This window comes from Physcomitrium patens, chromosome 7 (genome assembly GCF_059467195.1).
Source record: "Physcomitrium patens ecotype Gransden chromosome 7, ASM5946719v1, whole genome shotgun sequence".
Lineage (NCBI taxonomy): Eukaryota > Viridiplantae > Streptophyta > Bryopsida > Funariales > Funariaceae > Physcomitrium > Physcomitrium patens.
In genome coordinates, this window is record NC_143416.1 from 16,028,079 (window position 1) to 16,048,979 (window position 20,901).

General features: G+C 34.0%; 2 protein-coding genes across 9 annotated transcripts; both read right to left on the minus strand.

Annotated features, from left to right (window-relative positions):
* Nucleotides 1–949: 949 nt before the first annotated feature.
* LOC112284276 (uncharacterized) lies at nt 950–2,803 on the minus strand. The gene is made up of 6 exons (XM_024523952.3): nt 2,459–2,803; nt 2,016–2,360; nt 1,827–1,908; nt 1,527–1,679; nt 1,346–1,387; nt 950–1,223 (listed from the first exon to the last, which is right to left on the minus strand). The coding sequence occupies exons 1-6, from the start codon at nt 2,690–2,692 to the stop codon at nt 1,120–1,122; spliced, it is 960 nt and encodes a 319-aa protein (XP_024379720.1). The 5' UTR covers nt 2,693–2,803; the 3' UTR covers nt 950–1,119.
* Nucleotides 2,804–3,964: 1,161 nt separating this feature from the next.
* Nucleotides 3,965–9,776, minus strand: LOC112285059 (uncharacterized). 8 transcript variants are annotated; one of them, XM_073535459.2, is made up of 14 exons: nt 8,765–9,776; nt 8,347–8,549; nt 8,130–8,200; nt 7,720–7,838; nt 7,308–7,450; nt 7,050–7,142; nt 6,858–6,905; nt 6,644–6,742; nt 6,373–6,525; nt 6,117–6,233; nt 5,443–5,847; nt 5,204–5,323; nt 4,721–4,857; nt 3,965–4,593 (listed from the first exon to the last, which is right to left on the minus strand). In XM_073535459.2, exons 1-13 carry the CDS (start codon nt 8,883–8,885, stop codon nt 4,813–4,815), a joined length of 1,737 nt encoding a protein of 578 aa, XP_073391560.1. In that variant the 5' UTR covers nt 8,886–9,776; the 3' UTR covers nt 3,965–4,593; nt 4,721–4,812. The 8 variants fall into 8 exon arrangements, with proteins under 8 accessions (XP_073391560.1, XP_073391559.1, XP_073391561.1 ...); XM_073535458.2 differs by having other exon boundaries at nt 5,443–5,844; nt 6,644–6,745; XM_073535460.2 differs by having other exon boundaries at nt 4,721–4,820; nt 6,644–6,745.
* Between the last annotated feature and the right edge of the window lie 11,125 nt (nt 9,777–20,901).

Genomic DNA, 20,901 nt, shown 5'->3' on the forward strand with positions numbered 1-20,901 from the left:
ATATATATATATATATCATAATATTATCTCTAAGTTATTATACAAAATTAGCTATAGTATCACAAATATCACAACAAATAATTCCTTGCAACATTATGTAATAATAAATTTCATCAAAACAAAAATATTACTTGTGAGATTTTCTAACAATGCAAAATATTTGAGTTCTACTTATGCTTTATCCAAACTAAAGATTTATGTAATATATTTATGAACCTATAGAATGCTTTTATTCAAACTTTCTAAATACTATAATTGGAGTTAAGTGTATAAGACTTGGTACTTCAAAAATATAATTCTAAAGTCATAATTATGCAATTTTAAATTGAGTTTTTTAATTTTACAAAATTAATGTTGTACTTTCAAAAATCATGTTATTTAGTTGACAACATATAAAGTGCAGTTTCTTCTGAAGATATGAAACTTTTTATTGAGTCTAACATCCATCAATAAGGGCAAGTTTACATTTATAAAGAATGTACATGTATTGTTTGAAACATATGAGGTTTCTCCATGAAAAACAACATAGTTTCGACAAACGAAATCAATTTTTTTAACACAACATCAAACAACCTCAGAACAAACCAACATCTACACCATAACAAACAAGTCAAAAAAAATCACTTAAAACATAAAAGCCACATATTTCTAGTTTTCACGTACATTATGCCATGTTCCAAAGACATACATGAAACATGAAATAATTCATACTTTTGGAAGTAGAAGAAAATAAAAAAAAAAAAAAAAAAAAAAAAAAAAGATAAAAACACCATTAAGCTGGGAAAAAATCTACAATGAAAAAAGCAAAATCATGTCACAACAAGTTTGAATTATTAATTATTCAAAAAGGGTTAAAAAAAAAAACAAAACAAAGAAAGAAAGAAGGAGAATTTCACAAGAGATGAATCACAAAAGAATCCAACCTCATGAAGCATACACTCGGATCATGTCTGTGTCGTAGCTGCATGACAACACAAGCGCTGCATGTTCTATTAAAAATTAGAATTAGCAAGGCAAGCACTTCCTCCCACCACAATTACAACAGTTTCTTCTTCTGCTTCTGCTTCGAGTATCTAGACTCGCACAGAACCATGAAATTTTGCGATAAGAAACGGAGCTCTAAGCAGTGAAAGCTCGAGAGAATGACAACCCCTTCACGCCCGGTATGCACACCTTGAACAGCCCGCCTCTGTGCTCCGAGTTGCCGCCCTTCTGCTCCTCACCTGGCCACCAAACCCCAGTCATGTTGAACAATTAGATTTTGGTTTCAGTAAGTGAACAGTTAGAATTTGAACAATGGCTGAACAATGGCTGTGAAGTGGTATGGTGGGGGATTCGCTTGTACCTCGCGCTCCCGACGTCACATAGAGCTCACTTAGATCCTTTCCTGGAATTGCATTGCACCTCGTCGTGGTTGTTAGTAGGTTACCCACCTAAGTCGGTTTATGTCTGTGAAGGAATGTGAAAAGAGGAGAGCTGAGGGTTGCGGTGAATGGTATGCTTGGAATCGATGCGGTGTAACTCACCTCCAAAAGCCATGCTTGTGGGACACAGAACCGGCATTTGTATTGTCATTAGCTCAATCTGAGTTTCCGGATCAATTTGAACGATTGCCCCGCCCCCGTACAATGCCGCCCAGATTTTGCCGTCTGCGTCGAGAGTCATCCCGTCCGGAACACCTGCAATGGCGAATGTGTACCCCCCCCCCCCCCCCCCTTGAGACGCTGGCGTTCGGTTCTGTAAAAGCCTCAGAAACTCGTTGTGTCTCAAACATGAGAAACCGTGGGCTCACAATTGAAGCGATGGAGTGGAGAAATTTTGCATACCTCGTGTTTTGGGAATTTGCGCAATGCTTCTCCTGTTGCTGAGTGAACCTTCAATGGCATCAAAGTCGAAGACGCTTACCTCCTGTTTGGTAACGAACCAGTTGACGCTCATCAGAGCGCCCTACAAGAGCAAAACATCTGCTCTACCCCTAACCCTCTGTAAATCCAAAGCTGTGGTGGATGTCATACCGGTTTCAAGGAATCGATGTAGTACATGTGGTCACCATACCACTCGGTCCCGTTCGAGATACCCACTTGGTCGAGCTTGTCCACGAGCTCATACAACGGTGACGCATCCGGCGTGTCCTTCAACGGAGTGGCACGTTGCAGACAATACAAGTGCCCCTTGGTGGCATTATTTACGTTCCTAGACGCGTCCATGGCCATAGATCCTACCCACAGACGGCCCTGAAAATCCACTTTCCCGTCGTTGAACCTGATTTTGGTTGCAGGGTCTAGATGCAACTCCGGAATTGTGGCTATAGGGCTACTATTGCAGTCCCCGCCTTCGAAGTTAACCGGCACAAGAGAAGTCTGCAAATTCAAACGTCATACGATGAATTCACGCAAAATTGGGCCATATCTTCAGTGTTGGGGAAAAGGCGTGGAGACGAGATCAAGAGGAAGGTTACCTCGAGAGAAGCAATCAAGTCATAGCCGGGCAAGGCCGGTGAAGCACTAGCAACAATGTGCCCCACCAATCTCCCTCCCGTCTCAACATCACGCACATGCCGGTTCGCGACGGTATCAAACGAGTGAATTCGGCAGCCTTCGATGTCGACGAAGTGGATGCCGCCAGACGTGTACGACACCGGGCTCTCTCCCAGCCGACAATGGCTATCCAGCACCAGCTGCACCTTCGCCATCACTGCGATTCGAAGCTCGCACACACACTACGACCCTCCCACAGCTTCAAGTCCAGCGCTACCCAAATTCAACGAAACGTAAAAGCAGAACACACCACGACAAGTCGAAGTTGTGGGTGCTGCGAGCAAACGAACTCACAGACGCCACATATGCTGTGAGAGTTCGATAGGGGAAAAAGGTGGCGAGGTGTTGGACACACATCTGCCATCGCGAATGCGTGGGCTGATCTCCGCAGGGACCCCACCTCAGCTATGGACTAATTTGTTCTTCCCTTGGTCACGGAATCTGCCCATTGCGATTAGCCCTTCTACCCCCCCCCCCCCCCCCCCCCCCGAGGCTTCGGCACCAGCAGTCCTTGTGTGTGTGTGTGTGAGTGTGTGTGCGAGCTTCGAATGAAAGGCGTTGGCGCATCCTTTTTCTAGCACACTTATCCATTTCACCAGCCTTGGTACTGTTGCAAAATTGTTGTCTCTCTTCCAACAAACCCACCATGCATTCCAACGGTGAAGTGAATGATGCACAGTGCCATGATCATGGAGACCATTGAATCAGACGATGGCGTCCTGTGCTGTTGAGTATGCAGAAACTGAAACACTGTATTGTTTATAAAAATGTTTAAAGCTATATAGGTGTGTTGGTATCACGTTGCGTTGTGGTGTAAATGTTGTTTCAGTTAGTCATGATGATTTAGTCCTATGCATTTGTTGCGATGAGTGTTTTCCTGGTTGTTTGTTAATTGAGATATACTCTAGATATCCTTTACGCATAACAGCTTGTGGTGAAATCTCTTTCATTTCAATTTTGTTATTGTGCTATGAATTCTATTTTTGGATAGAAAGTTGTATTAATATCTGATATAGGACAATGATATTGTGCCCTTGATGTATTGCCCCTCTGAATTTAAGATTGTTGGTAATGCGATCACTTTTAGATTGATTATTATATCTAAAAAAAATTAAAACATGTACAAAATTGTGAAATGTAATGTAGTTTACATATATGAAAGTATAAAGATTAGTTTAGTAGGTTTATATTAAATTATATATATAGTACCACACAAATCCGTCTAAACTTGGAAACAGACCTTGAAATATTCGAATGTTTAGAAGCTGGAATGCAAGCACATCGTAACATGGAACTACTATAAAAATTAATTTATAAAAAAAAAAAAAAAAAAAAAAAAAAAACTATGAAGAAAAAAATTATGTTACTTAAAAACATGTAAAATTTTATTCAATACCATAGAAGATTCAAATGACTCAACAAAAGAATGCTTCTTAACCTTGCAATGATATTCTTTGCATTATTATTAAACAACTTCAATCCTCTGTCAAATGCAAGAAATATTTTGCTACAAACACTTTCTTGGTTGGAGGGCTGCTCTATGCTCCTCACTCAGTTTTTAAAGTTAGCTTTAAAACTTGTAGAAAGCATACAGCTTGTCACAACAGAAAGAAACCTTCTTGATGCTCATGGTCACTTGTTCTACTTGTTTTTATCAGCTTTGGAAGAATCCCCTACATCAACTCATACTATCCATCAATATTCCTGAAACCAGCACCACTGATTTAAACTGGAAAAGAAGCTGGAAAGAGGGGTTGTTTTCAAATGGCAACCCAATGAGTCTAACAGTACATCTGCCAGTAGCAATGAGCTGGTGCTAGCCAACCTCCTATTTCTGCAACTTTTGCTACAGACACATCCCCATCAAGCCTGCATCTTGTCATTCACCTAAGCAAAAACCCTGCTTTACTCAACACGGTCAGGAGAATCATTCCAATATGGAGTTTTTTCTTGGAAGATTGAGCATCCAGGTCGATGAACTTGTTAAATATACGGAATATTCTAAAGTCTCTAATGCAATGTATACTTCCTGCATGGTGCTTCATTGCAAGTTTTGCTGCACAAATAGTGACATGAAATCAGTTCGTGATGTGGGTTACAACGGACTGATCATGATCTTCACAAATTGAGAGAGTGTGGGTGTAAGAGTAGAAGGTCTTACGTAGTTGTATAGAAAAACTCACAGGTTTGTTTGTCTACAAGGAATCTTCAAGACCCCCAGCTTCATGTCTTGAATTTTCCATGACTCCTTCATTGACATGCAGCCACCAGCTGCTCATTTATCTTCCATTGACCAGCCGCAGGAAGGAGTCACGAACAACTATCAGAACACGATTTGCGATTTATGATTTTGTTTTTGAAAAAAACTGAAGTGATTTTAGGGGAACATAGGCGGCACGAAAACAGAGGTCAGAAAACAGGGGTCAGAAGAGTAGATAATGTTTTTTGGAGTAGAATTCTCTTTCGAGAGAACATGTCGATTGTGCTCATCTCTATCGACAGTATTCAGACTCATCCCAGAAACATAAATGTCTGAAATTACAGTATTTCGGCATGTCAAAACTTTCAAAATTACGGAACCGTATCCGCTGTATTGGACTGTAAAAATAAAAAATGAAAATTAAGATAACCAAAAATCACCCAACTGAAGCAAGAAAAACACCAACCTCCTTCAGCTTCATTATTTCCTGTTGTGCAGCAGCCAAAAGATTAAAATCTTTCGAAGTCAGCGCTGCTAGTCCAGCGTCGGCTCCCGAGCTTTCTAAGCCTTCACTGAGACCTAAGCTCTGAAAGTGCAATGAACCCAAACCCTTGCATGGTCAGAGCATTTCAAGCTGTACAGTACGTGAGCAAATGCCACTTATTAGATAACCAAATTGACACATTATCGTGAGCCAGTCAAGACCTGCGATCTTGTACCGCAGCACTTTCCATGATTGGTATCTGATTCATGTAGAGATCGTGGCATGATTTCTTTGCCGCAACAAACACTTGAGCTATGTGACCTCATAGCATCATCCTGGTTGCAGTCCTTCGTCCCTGATCCTTCAGTGTGCCATGAACCAGATGCTGATGCGCTTGATTCAATGCTCAACCTTCCTTCTTCTACGTCATGAAAGTAATTGCATCCTCTTGAAGGGCTCGGAAGACTTTTAGATACCACTTTTGGACTCGGAGACGCATTTGGGGACTGTTGTCGCAGGTCTTGTTGTTCGTCTGATGCCCAGAATCTAAGAATTCTATGCTTGTTAAGCCAATCTTGTTTAATGTCTTTTGTGAGGCTCTCGTTGCTGCGACGGAGCTGAGCCTGCTACCAAACGTCTATTCAATGAGTTTCCGTTTTATAACTTAATCTAACGTGTTTCTTGGATCTCTGCTATCAGCGTGCAACAAAAGTTATAAAAGTTTCATAATAACGAAAAGGAATCAATGTTTCCTATATACCTCCTTTGTGCTTCATATAACAGATAAAAACTAGATGCTGAGCCATTCACAGTTTCTACCATCAGGAAATCAAGCTGGAAGGATGTAAATTGCAGGAAGCCCAGACTGAGCTCGAATTTGATTCAAGCAACTCACCAAGTCATCCAGAAGCTGCGCCTTTTCATCTCCTAATGCAGTGCGGACCTTACGAAGCTCCTGGTCATACTGACCAACTACGAATGCTCCATAATCTTGGATCTGTAATTCCTTCACCTGAAATTTCAGCAATACCCATGCTGGGCAGGTTACCAAGCATGTCATAAATCAAAACGCCATGTGTGCTTTCGATGAACTCCATCTCACATGCGATCCTGTCTATTAGCTGGATTACATGACTCAGGAAACACAGCACCTTCTGCTCTAAAAGCTCGTTTTTCTGGGTAATTTCCTTCTTCTCAGCAATCAACTCTTGCAATTTAAATTCCGCTGCCTTTCCAACTGCAGTACTTAACTCAAGGGCCTGGATCAGTTCGTCGCACTGCCCTGCTTTTTCTATAAATGCAAACTGCAAATTTCCACTTTTTCAGATCACACTGAAAAGTAACACAATAAAGCTCAACTCGAATCCTCAAACAACGTGAGCTTGGAAGGAACTTGCTGCTGTATAAGCGAATTCTACGTACCTTCGCCTCTTCGTACCTCTTCTGTGAGGCTATAGTCTCCATCTGAAACGACCTCTGAGAGCTCTCTATCGTAGCACTTTGCTGTTCCAGTTGCCTTTGCTGCTAACATAACAATCAAGCACAACATGAACACATGTGCTAGAAAGTAACGGTCTAAAATAACCCATGCCTCGTCTCATGGCTCGAAATAAACATAAATTAAGTACATGCTTACAATTTTTGCAAATTGTTCATGAAATTCTTGAATCTGATTATCCCGAGCCTGCACATTTACAAAAACAGTTCTGAGACAAAAATATGCATAATATCCTCATTTGAACACAACAGGTTAACATAATTCTCCAAGTCACTAGGTGAAGTGGCAGACACAATTACGAGGTCATATGTAATCTGAAATTTCTCCTACCTCATAGAGCATTCGACACTCCGCTGCCTCTTTGTTCAGGTGTTCAATTTCAGCTACTTGAGCCATTGACAAAGCATTGGTCTCCCGCTTCAACTAGCAAAACATCAAAGTTACACAAGTCTAGTCCCTTGCATCGTCAAACGTCATGAAGAACCTCACAGTTATTTGAAAAGTCCATACCGTCTGGCAAGCGATTATTGTTCCATTAGATGTTCTGAAAAGCTCCATAACATTCATTCTCAAAAATGAGAACTTTACCTTGTCAAGTTCCATCGTTGCTTCCCGAGCAGTTGCTATGGCCTGTGCCGCTATTATAGTTTGCTTTTGCGCCTCCTTGAGAGCCTCGGTGGTCGCCCTCCCCCTTAACTGCTCAGCGTCATGCCCCAGCCGAAATGCTGTTGCTGATGGCAAACGCCTACGATAATTTATGTAAGTTATTGCAAACAAAATGGCAGCAGTACACAAGAGGTAGTTTCGAGGATTCAACCAGGGGTCCAGTGCAATTTTATCTTCCCGGAATCATTCTGTCTTCTTAAGAGAAAGAAATATGACATTATTATGGCAAGGCAGTGTATAAGGACCTGACTAAGGTAGGGCACCAAAGAAGAAAATTCAAGTATCATATAAGGATGTAGACACGCATAAAATTTGATAATTTCAGAACTCTTACACAAGGCCAATAGATTCTCAAGGTCCTGAACCCTAGAGACAAGCCCAGCAGCAGCAGTTTCCACACTTGCCAAGTAAACACGCAAAGCCTGGGTTTCCTTATCGCCATCCTCTCTCGCCCTTCCATACCACACGAATTCAATGTGTCAACCACAGGCATGTTTAGCCATTTACTCCCCTCAACAAGTTTACATTGCAGGCTTTTGCGCAACTAAATCAGAATAGAAGCTTTTTGATACAGGCACAAGTTCAAAGAGGTGCCACAGCGAATTGATCTCCCTCTCTCTCTCTCTCTCTCTCTCTCTCTCTCTCTCTCTCTACCACAATTTTCAGCTTGCTAATCTTCCTTAGTACTTCTCAGATGTAAGAACTCTTTTTGAATCAAATCTAAAGTTGAGAAAGAATACTAACTTCTCATAAGCTCGCAAAGCAACTTGGAAATCCGAAACTTTATTGCGCATCTTCATCCATGGGTGCTGGTACTGCAGAGTATGCCATGTTAGTGTGCATTATGTCCAGCGAAAATGCGTACAGACGATGATTCCACTAGATGATATTACTGTGCATTGTATGGACGCTGACACAAATAGCTCCCATTCAGAACAAGTTCAAGTCATTTTGAACATACATCATCTATAACCGGAGCGTAGGAACCATTAACAGATGGAGCCAGCCATGATTGGTGCACTTGTGATTTGTCCCACGTCCCTTCAAGGCCCGAATGTGGCAAGGTCGGCAGGAAGGTTGCTCTGCTTTTCTCATGGGCCCTCTCTCTAGGAATTGAGCGAGTATGTGAATGACTGCATATACTTGGTGCAATTGTAGATCTTGCTGCATCACCACAAAATAGAAGGGTCATGCACTGTGGTATACATATTGCAGAGAAGAGTGATGGAACCACCCTTGAAAGATCGATAACAATTCTCAGTAGTAATCTCAGAAAGATAACGAGACATTGCACAGTTATTCTCCGCAAGATAGGGATTATACTGTTGCAACGATTTAATAGCTGCTCATTGGTGAGGAGGGAGTTCATGTGGACCTACTTTGATGCAGCTTACTAGCAGGCAAACGTCGGGTGTGACTTTCATAACGCGGCACAAACACTTTATCGTGCTCGCCTCCACATGCGGCCTCAATCTTGCTCCTTCCCACCATGCTTTTCATCTTCACGTATTACTCCTGAAAAACATCGTACTGGTTTTCCATTTCCTCCATTCTATAATCAAATCTCTAGTGAACAGAAAGTTTTCAAACTCAGAGCTCGTTCTTATTCGCAAAGGAGTGACACTTGGAATTCCGCACTTTACCATTCAACGATTGACATGTCGAGTTGATAAATTCCAGAGAGGAAATTCTTGGCAAAGCAACCCCATTCTCTTAGATACAACTGTGCCAATCCGCTCAACATTGGAAACTAATCTCCAAGGTAATCATACTGTCACGGAAGTTCTACATACAAAATCTGTGAAGGGAAAACTGGAATCGGAGCAAGAACGAGAAAGCGTCACTCATATAAAGGTCTCATGTCTGGCATGCACACGATAGAAGCCACGGCCTCCTAAATGGTATTCATTTGTAAACGAAGCTGCTAAGCTTCAAAGAGAATGTTGAAATCAAGTAGAATTCAAGACCATTCCAAGAAAAAAAACCACGATTCACCGCAGAATTTTATCAAGCCCGTAGATCTTAACAATGTTTCGTAAAGAAGGAAGGAGGTATCAAAATAAGGCAGAATCAAACAGGTGCCAGTCTTCCTAAGCATTCAAATATGCCATTTCTACACCATTTTGCACAAAATACATGCGAATGACACAGCCACATGACTTGAGAAAAGCCGTCTCTCATCGCAAGCGCCTCGGCGAACACGTAATGTGAGCTCTCCAAACTAGTCCTCATTCAGGATCAGGCGCGTCGTCTGCATGTCGATAACTGGTGATCTCTTACAATAACATTTAGACTAATCAACGGTGCATTTTAACTACAAACAACCATAAGGGTTAGGGATATTCTCCCTGACAAAGCGAGAAGAGATGCAGCAGAGCAAGCGATCCTAACTGAAACCTAATCACGCTGCAAGACGACTCGTTCCCCCAACCAAGGGATCCCGAGGTTCTCGTGAACCCCGTTTCTTGCAGTTAAAGTTCCATTGTGGGTGACCCCCACAGGCCCATGTACTCTCCATCATGTGCAGACGTTCGCAAGGTAGGACGTTCTTGGGCTTCTCCAACACCCAAAGGATACTTGCAAGATCAGAGCGGACACTTCATGAGAATTGTTGTGTCCTTTTTTTTGACAAGTATGTCATTTTGTGAAGATGTCTGCTACTATTTCCTCTAAGGAACAATACTCCAAACCAATTTGTCATTTCTCCATACATTGCCTAATAAAATGATGTTTTGTATACTAATGCTTTGTATGACCATGGTGTATTGGATCCTTAGGAATAGAATCAATTCCAGCTTAGGAATATCATGATCCTTAAGTACTTTACAAAGCCACAAAGTCTCTCTTGCTGCAACAGCCAAAGCTGCATACTCTACCTCCACTAATAAAATAGAATCTAAAAATTGTTGCTTGCTTGACCAAATGATAATTGTACCTCCTAATATAAATACATAACCTCCTACTAAACAAAATGTCTCCACACAACTTACTCCATTTGCATCACTACAACATACAAATTGCAAATTTGTTTCTTTTTCTCCACACTATAATACCAAATATTTTATTTTTTGTAAATAACAAAATGATTTTTTGATTCCTTGCCAATGAAAAACATATGGATGTACCATGTATTGAGCAAAGGGTTGACAAGCAAATGCAATGTCATACCTTGTACCATTTGTAAGATACAATAATAAACCAAAAGCTTTCAAATAAAGCTTTATACCTTTTCCATCCAAAAGATCATTATTTTCATGTTTAGTGATATGACTTTGTACCATTGGTGTAGCAATTGTCATTGCATCTTTCATCCCAAATTCCTCTAATTTTTGACAAATATACTTAGTTTGGCTCAAACTAATAGTACTATTTTTCTTATCTTGTAAAAAATCAATGCAAAAAAAGTCACTAAATTCACCAAATATTTTTTACCTTGTAGCACTCTTGCAATTCATCCTTACATTTCATAAGGAGCTCAAAGTTCTTGCTACCAACAAGTATGTCATTGACATAGATAATGAGTGCAAGAACTAGTTTTTCAATGTACATTGTAAAAAGACAAGGACCTGATTAAGAGCGCTTCCAACCAAGATTCAATAAAGATTTCTCCAAACTCTTCTTTCATCCACATTCAAATTATTTTAACCATATAAAGTCTTTAGAAATTGCAACACCTTGCCTTTGTATTTTGATAGAACTTCCAAATCTTCTAGAAACTTTATATAAATGTTCTCCTCTTTAAGTTCACCATTTAAATAACTTGAAACAATATCAAGTTGCAATATATTCCAATTAAGGATAGCAAAAATTGCAACAAATATGCAAATTGTTGCAAGGCGAGCAACTATTGTAAAAGTTTCTTGATAATCAAGATCCTTTACTTGAGTAAAATCCTTTGCAACCAATCATGCTTTAAAACGTTTAATGGAGCCATTGCAAGCAAGTTTTTTTTTTAAAATATATTTTAAATTTAGAGTCTTCTTACTATTAGGTAAAATAAAAATTCTCCAGTACCATGATCTTTCAAAGAATTGAGTTCTACCTTCATGGCATGACTCTACTCTTTGCAAAAAGTTGAACTCATCGCTTGCTCAATGGTCTCTAGTTCTATATAATCATCAACATAAACTACATCCATTATTTCAATTAAGAATTCATAATCTCTTCAAATAAAGTTTTTGTCTTTTTTCCAAAATATGCAATGCATCCTACTACAACTTGTAATATTTTCCAAGTTAATGCCACCTATATAACAATGTTTAGGTAGAAGAACTTGAGTGGTTGCCTCCACTTTGATTGATAGAATTCTACTACTATTGTTGATATAGGATTTGCTTCCTCTTCAACTATTTCTCTATCCAATTCATCATACACATGTAATCTTGAGGCTTGAGGTTGGAATATTTCTAATTTACTTAAATATTAAAAATCTAATAAATCAAGATTATTTCTATAATCCATATCTTTTTTCAATTTTTTCTTGAGGAATTATTAGTTTACTAAGTAATTTATTCTTATTATTGAGAAAAACCACATCTTGACTAAAAATCATCATCTTCTTTTCAAGTTAATATATATATATATATATATATATATATATATATATATATATATATATATATATATTTTGTTATTTTTAAATATTCAATAAAAATATCCTTTATATTAAATTTTTGATATTTTTTTTTTTATATGAGATATCAAGCATGAAAATCAAAGCAATGAGTACTTTGAAGAGACGATTTTTCATTGTAAAAAACTTCATGTGGTATCTTACCATCGAGTATTGCAAGTAAAAAAGCAATTACAAGTCCAAGTCACAAATTTTGTTGCAAATGCCCAATATTAATGATCTAGCTTAGCATTGCCCAAAAGTGTTGGTATTCCTTTAAAAATAGTTTACATCATATGCTCTACCATACTAACAATTTTATATATACATGTAAGAGTAATCATGTGTTGAATGGCTATAGCTTTGAAGTGAGAATCAAACTTATTATTCAAGAATTTACTACCTTGATCAATAAAAAAAAAAAAAAAAAAAAAAAAAAAAAATTGAGACGATGATGAAAATTTAAAAAAAATGTAGTTATTATTATTAAATTAAATGATACTTTTTAAGCTAAAAGAATAATAGCAACTCCAACATTTACTACACCATTGTTATTTGTTTTAAGACATTGTGCATTTCCTCGTCAATGCTTATTCTTATCAATCTGAGACTTTTATTTTTGTTGTAGATGGTACTTTTTTAAGACTTACTTTCTTCTTGCATGCACTACTAAAGCAAAAAATAGAAAACTAATCTTCTTCTTCCTTCACATCTCTTCTTTAAGAACAATAGATTTTACTACTTCTTCCATGATCCCTTCTCTTTTGTTCAATGCAATCAATTGAATAAGTGGATCCTAAGATTCTAGTAATGTAGTAAATATAAAAAAAAAAAAAATCATGCTCTACTTATCTATTTCACCACCAATTCCAATATATTGATTCCTAAGTTCAAAAATTTCTCCAAGAAAAATTTCTATAGATTTTTCATCCATATTTTAAAGATTATATATTTTCTTCATTAAATATATTTCAATAATAACTCCAAAGGACTTATGGATCTTAGCCAATATGCCCTATATTTCTTTTATAATATTACATTTATATATATGAATTAATTGTGAAGGCTCAATATTGAGTGCAATCAATGCTTGTGCTTGTGCTTCACTTGATTTTTATTTTAATTTTTTATCAATACTTTTAAGACATTTTAATATTCTATTTGCATGCATATAGAGCTTAGAAATGTGCATCAAGTATTTCATAACAAATATCCATATGCCATAGTTTTTTTCATCTAAGCAATTAATGTGATGATCTATTGAAGAAGATGTCTTTTCTAAATACAATTAATGTAATAGCAACAAATAATTGTAAAAGAATAATTAACAAATGGTCTATAAAATTTAATATTTGGAGAATAGTAGTAATACCAAGCTATGATAGAGTGGAAGAAAGCTTATTTTTACTACCAATAACAAATAGAATTTAACTAAATAAAAATCAATATCAATAGAATTAAACTTCAACTATGGCAAAACTCTAGTAAGGATCTAATAGCTTCAATGAGGCTCTAGCAGCTCCTTAGCTTTGGTAGTATTTCAATGGCAATAGAATTCTAACAACAAGCAAATCATCTAAGTTTTTATCTATAAAAAACATCCAAATTTTTTATCTAGACTTTAAGGAACAAATTTCATCTATAATAATGTTCATCCAATTCTGATATCATATTAAAAAAATAGGATATATTATGAAAACATGATGGATATCATTTGTTGCATACAAAATGTCCTGAAAATCAAAAAGAAGGCCCTTCTAGTTTCTTAATTAAGAGCTAGATAAATTACAACTTTCGGTATGTAAAATATAGAGAATTCAAAAATTATTGATGTCATCTATGGCAAAGATTAATTTTTGAAATGCAACTTATTAATAAAATATGTAGTTTTATGAGACAATGCAGATGATTATTGGATATGAATTTATCTCTTTGGAGGCTTTTGGTTGAAGCATCTACCTTCAAATAGGTCATGAACCTTAAAATCCTTATCTTTTGGATGTTCTTTGACAATTAATGATTGAAGTTGTCTATCTAGAAATCAATGTCATAGATTTGATGAAAAAAAGGCTGTAAGGTTTTGACAATATTAAGTTTTTTCTTTTCATATTGAGCTTGCTTGTAACTATCATCAAGAACTTTAATCACAAGACCTTTCCTTATAGCTTTTGAAATTACAATCAACGTCCATTCTAGTAGCACTACACACAATATGTAATGATCTAAATGGACATTTTTTACAACATTCAAGTAAGGAAGTTGCAACTTCTTAACTGTTTTATTCATGATTTATCTTTATTTAGAAAAAAATATTTTAAGAATATAAAATATTTCTAATAAGGTAATAAAAAATCTATGAAAAGAAATAAAATATAAGATCTAAATATAAATTAAATTATTATAATTAAAAATATGAATTTTAGAAAAAATTTCATATTGAGAGATAGTGGTTTATATAAGAAGAAGGACAATCAAATCAAGAGGATAAAAAGATAGATGTTGATACCAAAAATTAATTCAATTACTTTAGTAATATAAACAAATCAATTTTAATTAGTCAAATTCTTCATACAATACCACAAAGATAAGATTAAAATTTGTATAATATAAAATCAATATTATGTTGTATTTTTATGGTTATGATGATATTTAAATATTATAATATAAATGAAAATTTAGATTTATTTAACATATTAAATAAAATCATTTATTTTTCTATAATTTTAAAAAAAGATTGTAGTTTAAAGATTCTTTTAATGATATTGTACCAAGTCAAGTTTAAGAAATATTAAAAATTAATTTTATATGTAAGAATGCACATTTGTTAAGTAGTAATATAATTATGAATCCTATTAAATTAGAAGCTTTTATTTAGATTCTTGGATATATAGTTAGATTTATTTTAAATTATAAACAAACTTCATAGTTACTTTGATGTAGTAACATTTGGTATACACAACATGTAAATTTTAATTTTATTAAAAAATAAAAATAATAAAAAGAAATTATATCTTTAAATATCACAAAACATCTGTTAGAAATTATCTATTTTTCACCAAGTCTTTAATAGATTTTTATATCACAAATTATCAATAAAAGCTATAGAATTATCTTTGATATAAAGTTAGATTTTGTTCAATGATTCTTTGAGTAGTGTTGAGATAATAATAGTATATAATATTATTGCCCATGTATTATTATGATATGTTTTCTAAACTAATTATAACACCATACATGCAATCTTAAAGCTTAAATAGATTGCCACAAGGATCTTAAATAATTTTGGCAATTCTATAATATTGTTGATTAAATCTCAAAATATATTAGTGGGTCATATTAATTAGTTGAAAATTCTTAAATTCTTTCTTAACAATTCATTAAAGAATATGAATTATACAACATTATGAAAATACATATTAGAAAATATTTGTAAATACTATTTTATTATTATTTGTAAATATATTATTATCAAGAACATAACTAACTCTTGAAATTACCTATATAAGAAAAATTAGGTAGAAGTCAATAAAAGCAGGAAAACCAGATAATATCTTATGAATGAGCTTTTTAGAAGCTTTATAGATAAGGATTTGGCTTAATACATGTATATAGATGATTCCTAGGTAGAAAACTTATTATTTATTAACATAGATATCAATTGCAAAACAATAGATTATGGTTGTAATCATATATAATTTTACAAATGATTAGAATATGCATTTTTGTATTGTCAATTTCATCTGAATGTAAAATCTACAATTTGCCAAGTATTTTGTTTTTTTTATCTTATCAAGGTCTAATTAAATATAGATAAATTTTTAAAAATTTTACTCTAAATAATTATTATAAAAATAAAAATTCCAATTTAGTCATAATTATTGTTTTTAAAATTATTTTTAATGTACTATTGATTTACAATAAATTTTTAACATTTCAAATGATTGTTAATGATAAGAACTTGAAGAATGTAAATAAATGAGTAAGTTTTTTTTAAAGAAAAATGACAAAATATATATATATATATATATATATATATAAGAAAAAACTAAAATGATTTTATTTGGTAATTGCACTAGCCAAGCATCTTTATTTAAATGATATTTTTCATTTATTTATATATTTTTTTCTTATATTATAAGTGATAAAAGTATCCATTTATTTATTATTTAGTCAAAATACTTCATTAGAAGATGATTAGCTAGTGCAATTATAAGCTTGATTTATGATACTATTAAGTAGCTTTAAAAGCATTTCTTACATTGTAACATCTACAACATCATATTTATTTTTTTGAAGTCATTAGCTCTTAGTAAGACAACCTAAGTATGTTTATTTTCTTTAAATATATAAAATTTTGACTCTAGTTTTTAACAAATGTAGCACAATTCTATATTATTATATAAATTTTGTGTTTTGTATTTTTTTAATATTTTGTTATACTTGTCTTATTGATGCAATTTTTATTTGATATGTTGGTAAGTTAATCTTATTTTTTTTGTTTAATATATATATATATATATATATATATATATCATATGAGTATTAAATATCTAATCTAATAATTTAGTTTCTTAACATATTTTTTTATCCAAAAGTATGTAAATATATTAGGTTAAGTTTTTTAATAGAAAAAATTATATAAGACTTTAGCTATTTTTAAAAATTATACTTTATTATTTATAATAATTTGATTATGATTTCTATTTAAGATATGGGCTAATATTTTAATATTTATTCTATTAATATAATATTCAAATCTAGATCCTAAATGCATCTAATTCTATTTTCCATTCGTTAAATTTTCTTGTCTTATTAATGAAAAAATTTATTTATTTTTTTGTATAATTTTTCTTATTTTTAATTTATTCTTGTAAAAATAATTTAAGAAATATTTCTAGGAATCTTTGTAATAAAATCTAAAGATGGATTTTAATGACTTTGAAGCCATTCATTGTATCTTAATTCAACAATGTTTTAAGATAAAATTAAAATTAAAATTAAAATTTTATGATTGAAATATATATAAATAGATTATTACATAACAAAATGAGAGTATAAATTTTTTTTGCATAACTTTCTTTTGTATTCTTTAATAAATGAAAATAATTTCTATCAATTTTTTATAAAATGAATTTATTCATTGTTGCACTTTGCAAGTGTGTTACAATAAGAATTTCAAAAATTGCTTAAAAAAAGTTTTCTCCATAAAAATTTGCTACAAATACATAACCTATTTGAAAGATCACTCACACTTAAACAACATTATTACCCATCTCAATCATAAATAGATTAATTCTTACAAAGTATTGATTATAACTTTATAAGAAAACCTTATATAATTCAAAAAAAAATGCATTGGTTGCATGGAATCTTTCTATCTTTTTGTATATTCCAAAAACTCACCTAATACTAAAACTTTACATTACTCAATTGTACAAAATTGAATATAAATCAAAGCTTGTTGAATATGTCACATTTTTCAAATCATACAAAATGAATCATTGACTCCAACTTATAAAAAGTTGAACATAGCCACTTAGTAGACGACCACTTAGCATGACTATTAGTATTGCCAATGGTAGCATCAACAGTCGACCATGCTACCTCGGCCTCAAAACAAGTCCCATCATTGGCCTGGGTAAGGCTGACCCTTATGTAATGGAGCATTTTTTTGGTAGCTTGTAATGGAAACTGCTCTCTCTTAATAGGGCTAAGGCTTGGAGTGGAGTCCAAGAAGAGCTAGTATGAGACAAGCAAGTAGCACCAAACTTTGCTTCTACAGACTATAAGACAGAGAAGTCAATAGAAGCTATTTTTCTTATTTTATCATACAAGGGGATTTCTTAGAAGAAAGGAGGGTTGGAAGCGGGATTCTTAGAGAGCTAGTATAAGATGGACATATGGCACTAGGCCTAGCTTTTACTGGCCACCTCATCTACTAGATGGAGCCATCGTTAGGACTACCTTGGCTAGTGCGCCGTGTAGCCACAATATCCATGTGTCGACCGTCCCTATTGGTACCTCTTGAGAATGTTTAGAAAGACACAAGAATAATAATAAGTAATACACACACACAAGAGTAGTAGTAAGTCATACACATAAGAGGGTTTTTAAGAAGAGAGAGCTTCACACATAAAAATCTATTGATTTGGTTGTGTCTCGTATATAAGAAGAGAAAGGAGAGAAGATAAACAATACTTCTCTATTAGACTCTAAATATTGTAGCTATAATATTTATTGTAGTCTATAGTAAATATTATGGAGAGAGCTGGCTACATTTAATGATCTCAACAGTCCTCCTTGCTCATCATAATAGTTACATAATATAAAATTTGTATAGAATTATGATCTATACTTTTTTTGTGATCTTACAAGAAGAACAATTGTTTTTCTCATTAAAACCTTATCTAGGAAAACCTTATTGTATTTATGGACAAAACCATAGGTGAAGAAAGAAGTCTACAACATCATTTTCTTCAAAAATATAAAGAGATCATTAACTTTCTTATTCAAGAAAAGCAAGTCCCTATATATTAATGTGATAAATAAGTCGATGATGGTTGCACAATGGGAGAGCTTTGGTGAAGAGATCAGCAAGGTTATTTGTAGATTCAATTTTCTTAATTATAAGTGCTTGATCAGTAATCAAGTCATAGGTATAACTAAAATACTTTGGATCAATATGCTTTGTCCTGTCGCCTTTAATGAAACCAACTTATATTTGTGCAATACAAGTAGTATTATCTTCATGCAAGATAGTTGGAGAATCATCATATAAAAATCCATAGGTTATTTGAATAAATTTATCAAATGATGGCAACCAAATACATTCTTGAGATGCTTCATATAAGGCAATAATTTTTGCATGGTTGGATGAAGTTGCAGTTATTGTTTGTTTCACTGATTTCTATGATATTACAGCTCCATGTCTTAAAAATACATATCTTGTTTGAGATTTAGCTATTGTAGTATCAAATTTATATCCTGCATCATAATATCCAATTAATTTTGGATCTACAGATTGTGTGTAGTATAATCCCAAGTCTTCACTACCTTTTAAATAACGTAATAAATGTTTAATGCCATTCCAATGTCATAGTTTTGGACGTGCACTATGTCTTGCAAGAACACTAACTACAAATACAATATCTGGTCTTATAGATGTAGCTAAATACAAAAGTGCTCCAACCGCTTTGAGGTATGGATATTGATCTCCAAATATTTCCTCCTCCTCACATGGACGGTATAGATCATGACCATCACAACCACGTCCAATCATTGGTGTGAACAATGGATAAGCATCAATCATATTAAATCTTCACAAAATTCATGTAATATACGTTAGTTGGTAGAAAAAAATGCTACCATCTGTTAGATATATAATCTGAAGACCAATGTAGAAAGTTATTATTTTTAGCATTTTTATTTCAAATTCACATATAAGTAGGTTAGTAGCTATAACACATGCAGATGTAGTGCCTACTAGGTTAAGATCATCAACATATACAACAATGATCACAAAACCAGTTTTATCTCGTTTGATAAACAAACAAAGAATTAGTGGATCACTCACAAATTTATTTGTAATTAAATAATCTCAAAGACATTGATACCACATGCGTCCGGATTGTTTTAAACCATACAAGGCCTTACATAATTTAATACCATGATATTGTCTTGGAGCGGGTCCATTTGGAGTTCCTATTTCTAAGCTAGGTGGAACTTTTATATAAATATTTGCATTAAGAGAACTATATAGATATGCAGTTACTACATCCATCAGATGTATCTCAAGGGTGGCATGAACTGTCTTTCCAATAATATATCAAAATGTAATTGAATCCATGACTGGAGAATATATAGATTCATAATCAATGCCAAATCATTGAGTAAATCCTTGAGTAACAAGACAAGCTTTATAGCGGATTATTTGACCTTGAACATCTCGCTTGCATATTAATATTATTTTATATGCCACAGGGTGAGATATAAGAGTGTCTATAATTGGACCAAAGACTTTCCTCTTACACAAAGAGGCATACTCCTCTTGAATTACAATTTTTCATTTTGACCAATCAGAGCGACGCATCACCTTCTCGATGGTTTGAGGTTCATGATTGTCTTTCCCGCAAGAAAGGGCTTCTATAATCATATATGCAAATGATTCATCTACCGTAATAGATGGTCTATTCCAAATATCATCTGTAGCACAATACAGAATAAATAATTCTTTTGTTCTTATTCCTTCCAATTCCAAGATTGTTTTTTATAGGAATTGAAGGTACATTATGCATGGATATATCATCATGAATTGGTAAACGTTTGTAGTGCTTCAAATATGAGTACTTTATTTCTTTGTTGATTGGATACTCTTCCTTGAAGAGATGGGAATACATTTTCTTCAAAACGGCAATTTTGCAAACGTGCATGTAATAATGTGCCACTTGATGGATCAACAAAATGAATAATGCTTGATGAATCAAAACCAACATATATGCCTTCTTGTCAATGAGCTCCGATGGTATGCCATTGAGGTTCTGGTATTGGAATCCAAGCATGGCAACCAAATACTCGTAAGTGAGATACATTTGAAATATGATCCGAAATGGGCTTATGTGGTGAAACAATTTCAAGAAAAGAAGGGCGGAGGCGTATTAATGTTGCAGCATGTAAAACTGCATGACTCCACATAGATGCAAGTAAATTTGCGTTAAGGAGGAGTGGCCAAGTAATGAGTTTTATACGCTTTATAAATGACTCTGCAAGTCTATTTTGAGCATGTTCATATAGAATACAACATGTCAACTCAATTCCTATTGCAATACAATAGTCTTCAAAAGACTTTCATGCAAATTCTTTGGCATTATCTATATGCAATGTTTTTATAGGATAATTAGGAAAATA

Bases quoted from the DNA above. Each gene is read 5' to 3' on its own strand.
- LOC112285059 (XM_073535456.2), bottom strand. From the start codon at position 8,885: ATGAAAAGCATGGTGGGAAGGAGCAAGATTGAGGCCGCATGTGGAGGC. The intron at 7,143-7,307 runs GTAAAGTTCTCA...ATGTTTTGCTAG, and splicing joins CAACGATGGAACTTGACAAG to TTGAAGCGGGAGACCAATGC. The intron at 6,906-7,049 runs GTAGGAGAAATT...GTAAATGTGCAG, and splicing joins AGTGTCGAATGCTCTATGAG to GCTCGGGATAATCAGATTCA.
- LOC112284276 (XM_024523952.3), bottom strand. From the start codon at position 2,692: ATGGCGAAGGTGCAGCTGGTGCTGGATAGCCATTGTCGGCTGGGAGAG. The intron at 1,909-2,015 runs GTATGACATCCA...GTTACCAAACAG, and splicing joins ACATCGATTCCTTGAAACCG to GAGGTAAGCGTCTTCGACTT. The intron at 1,388-1,526 runs GTGAGTTACACC...ATGCAATTCCAG, and splicing joins CACAAGCATGGCTTTTGGAG to GAAAGGATCTAAGTGAGCTC.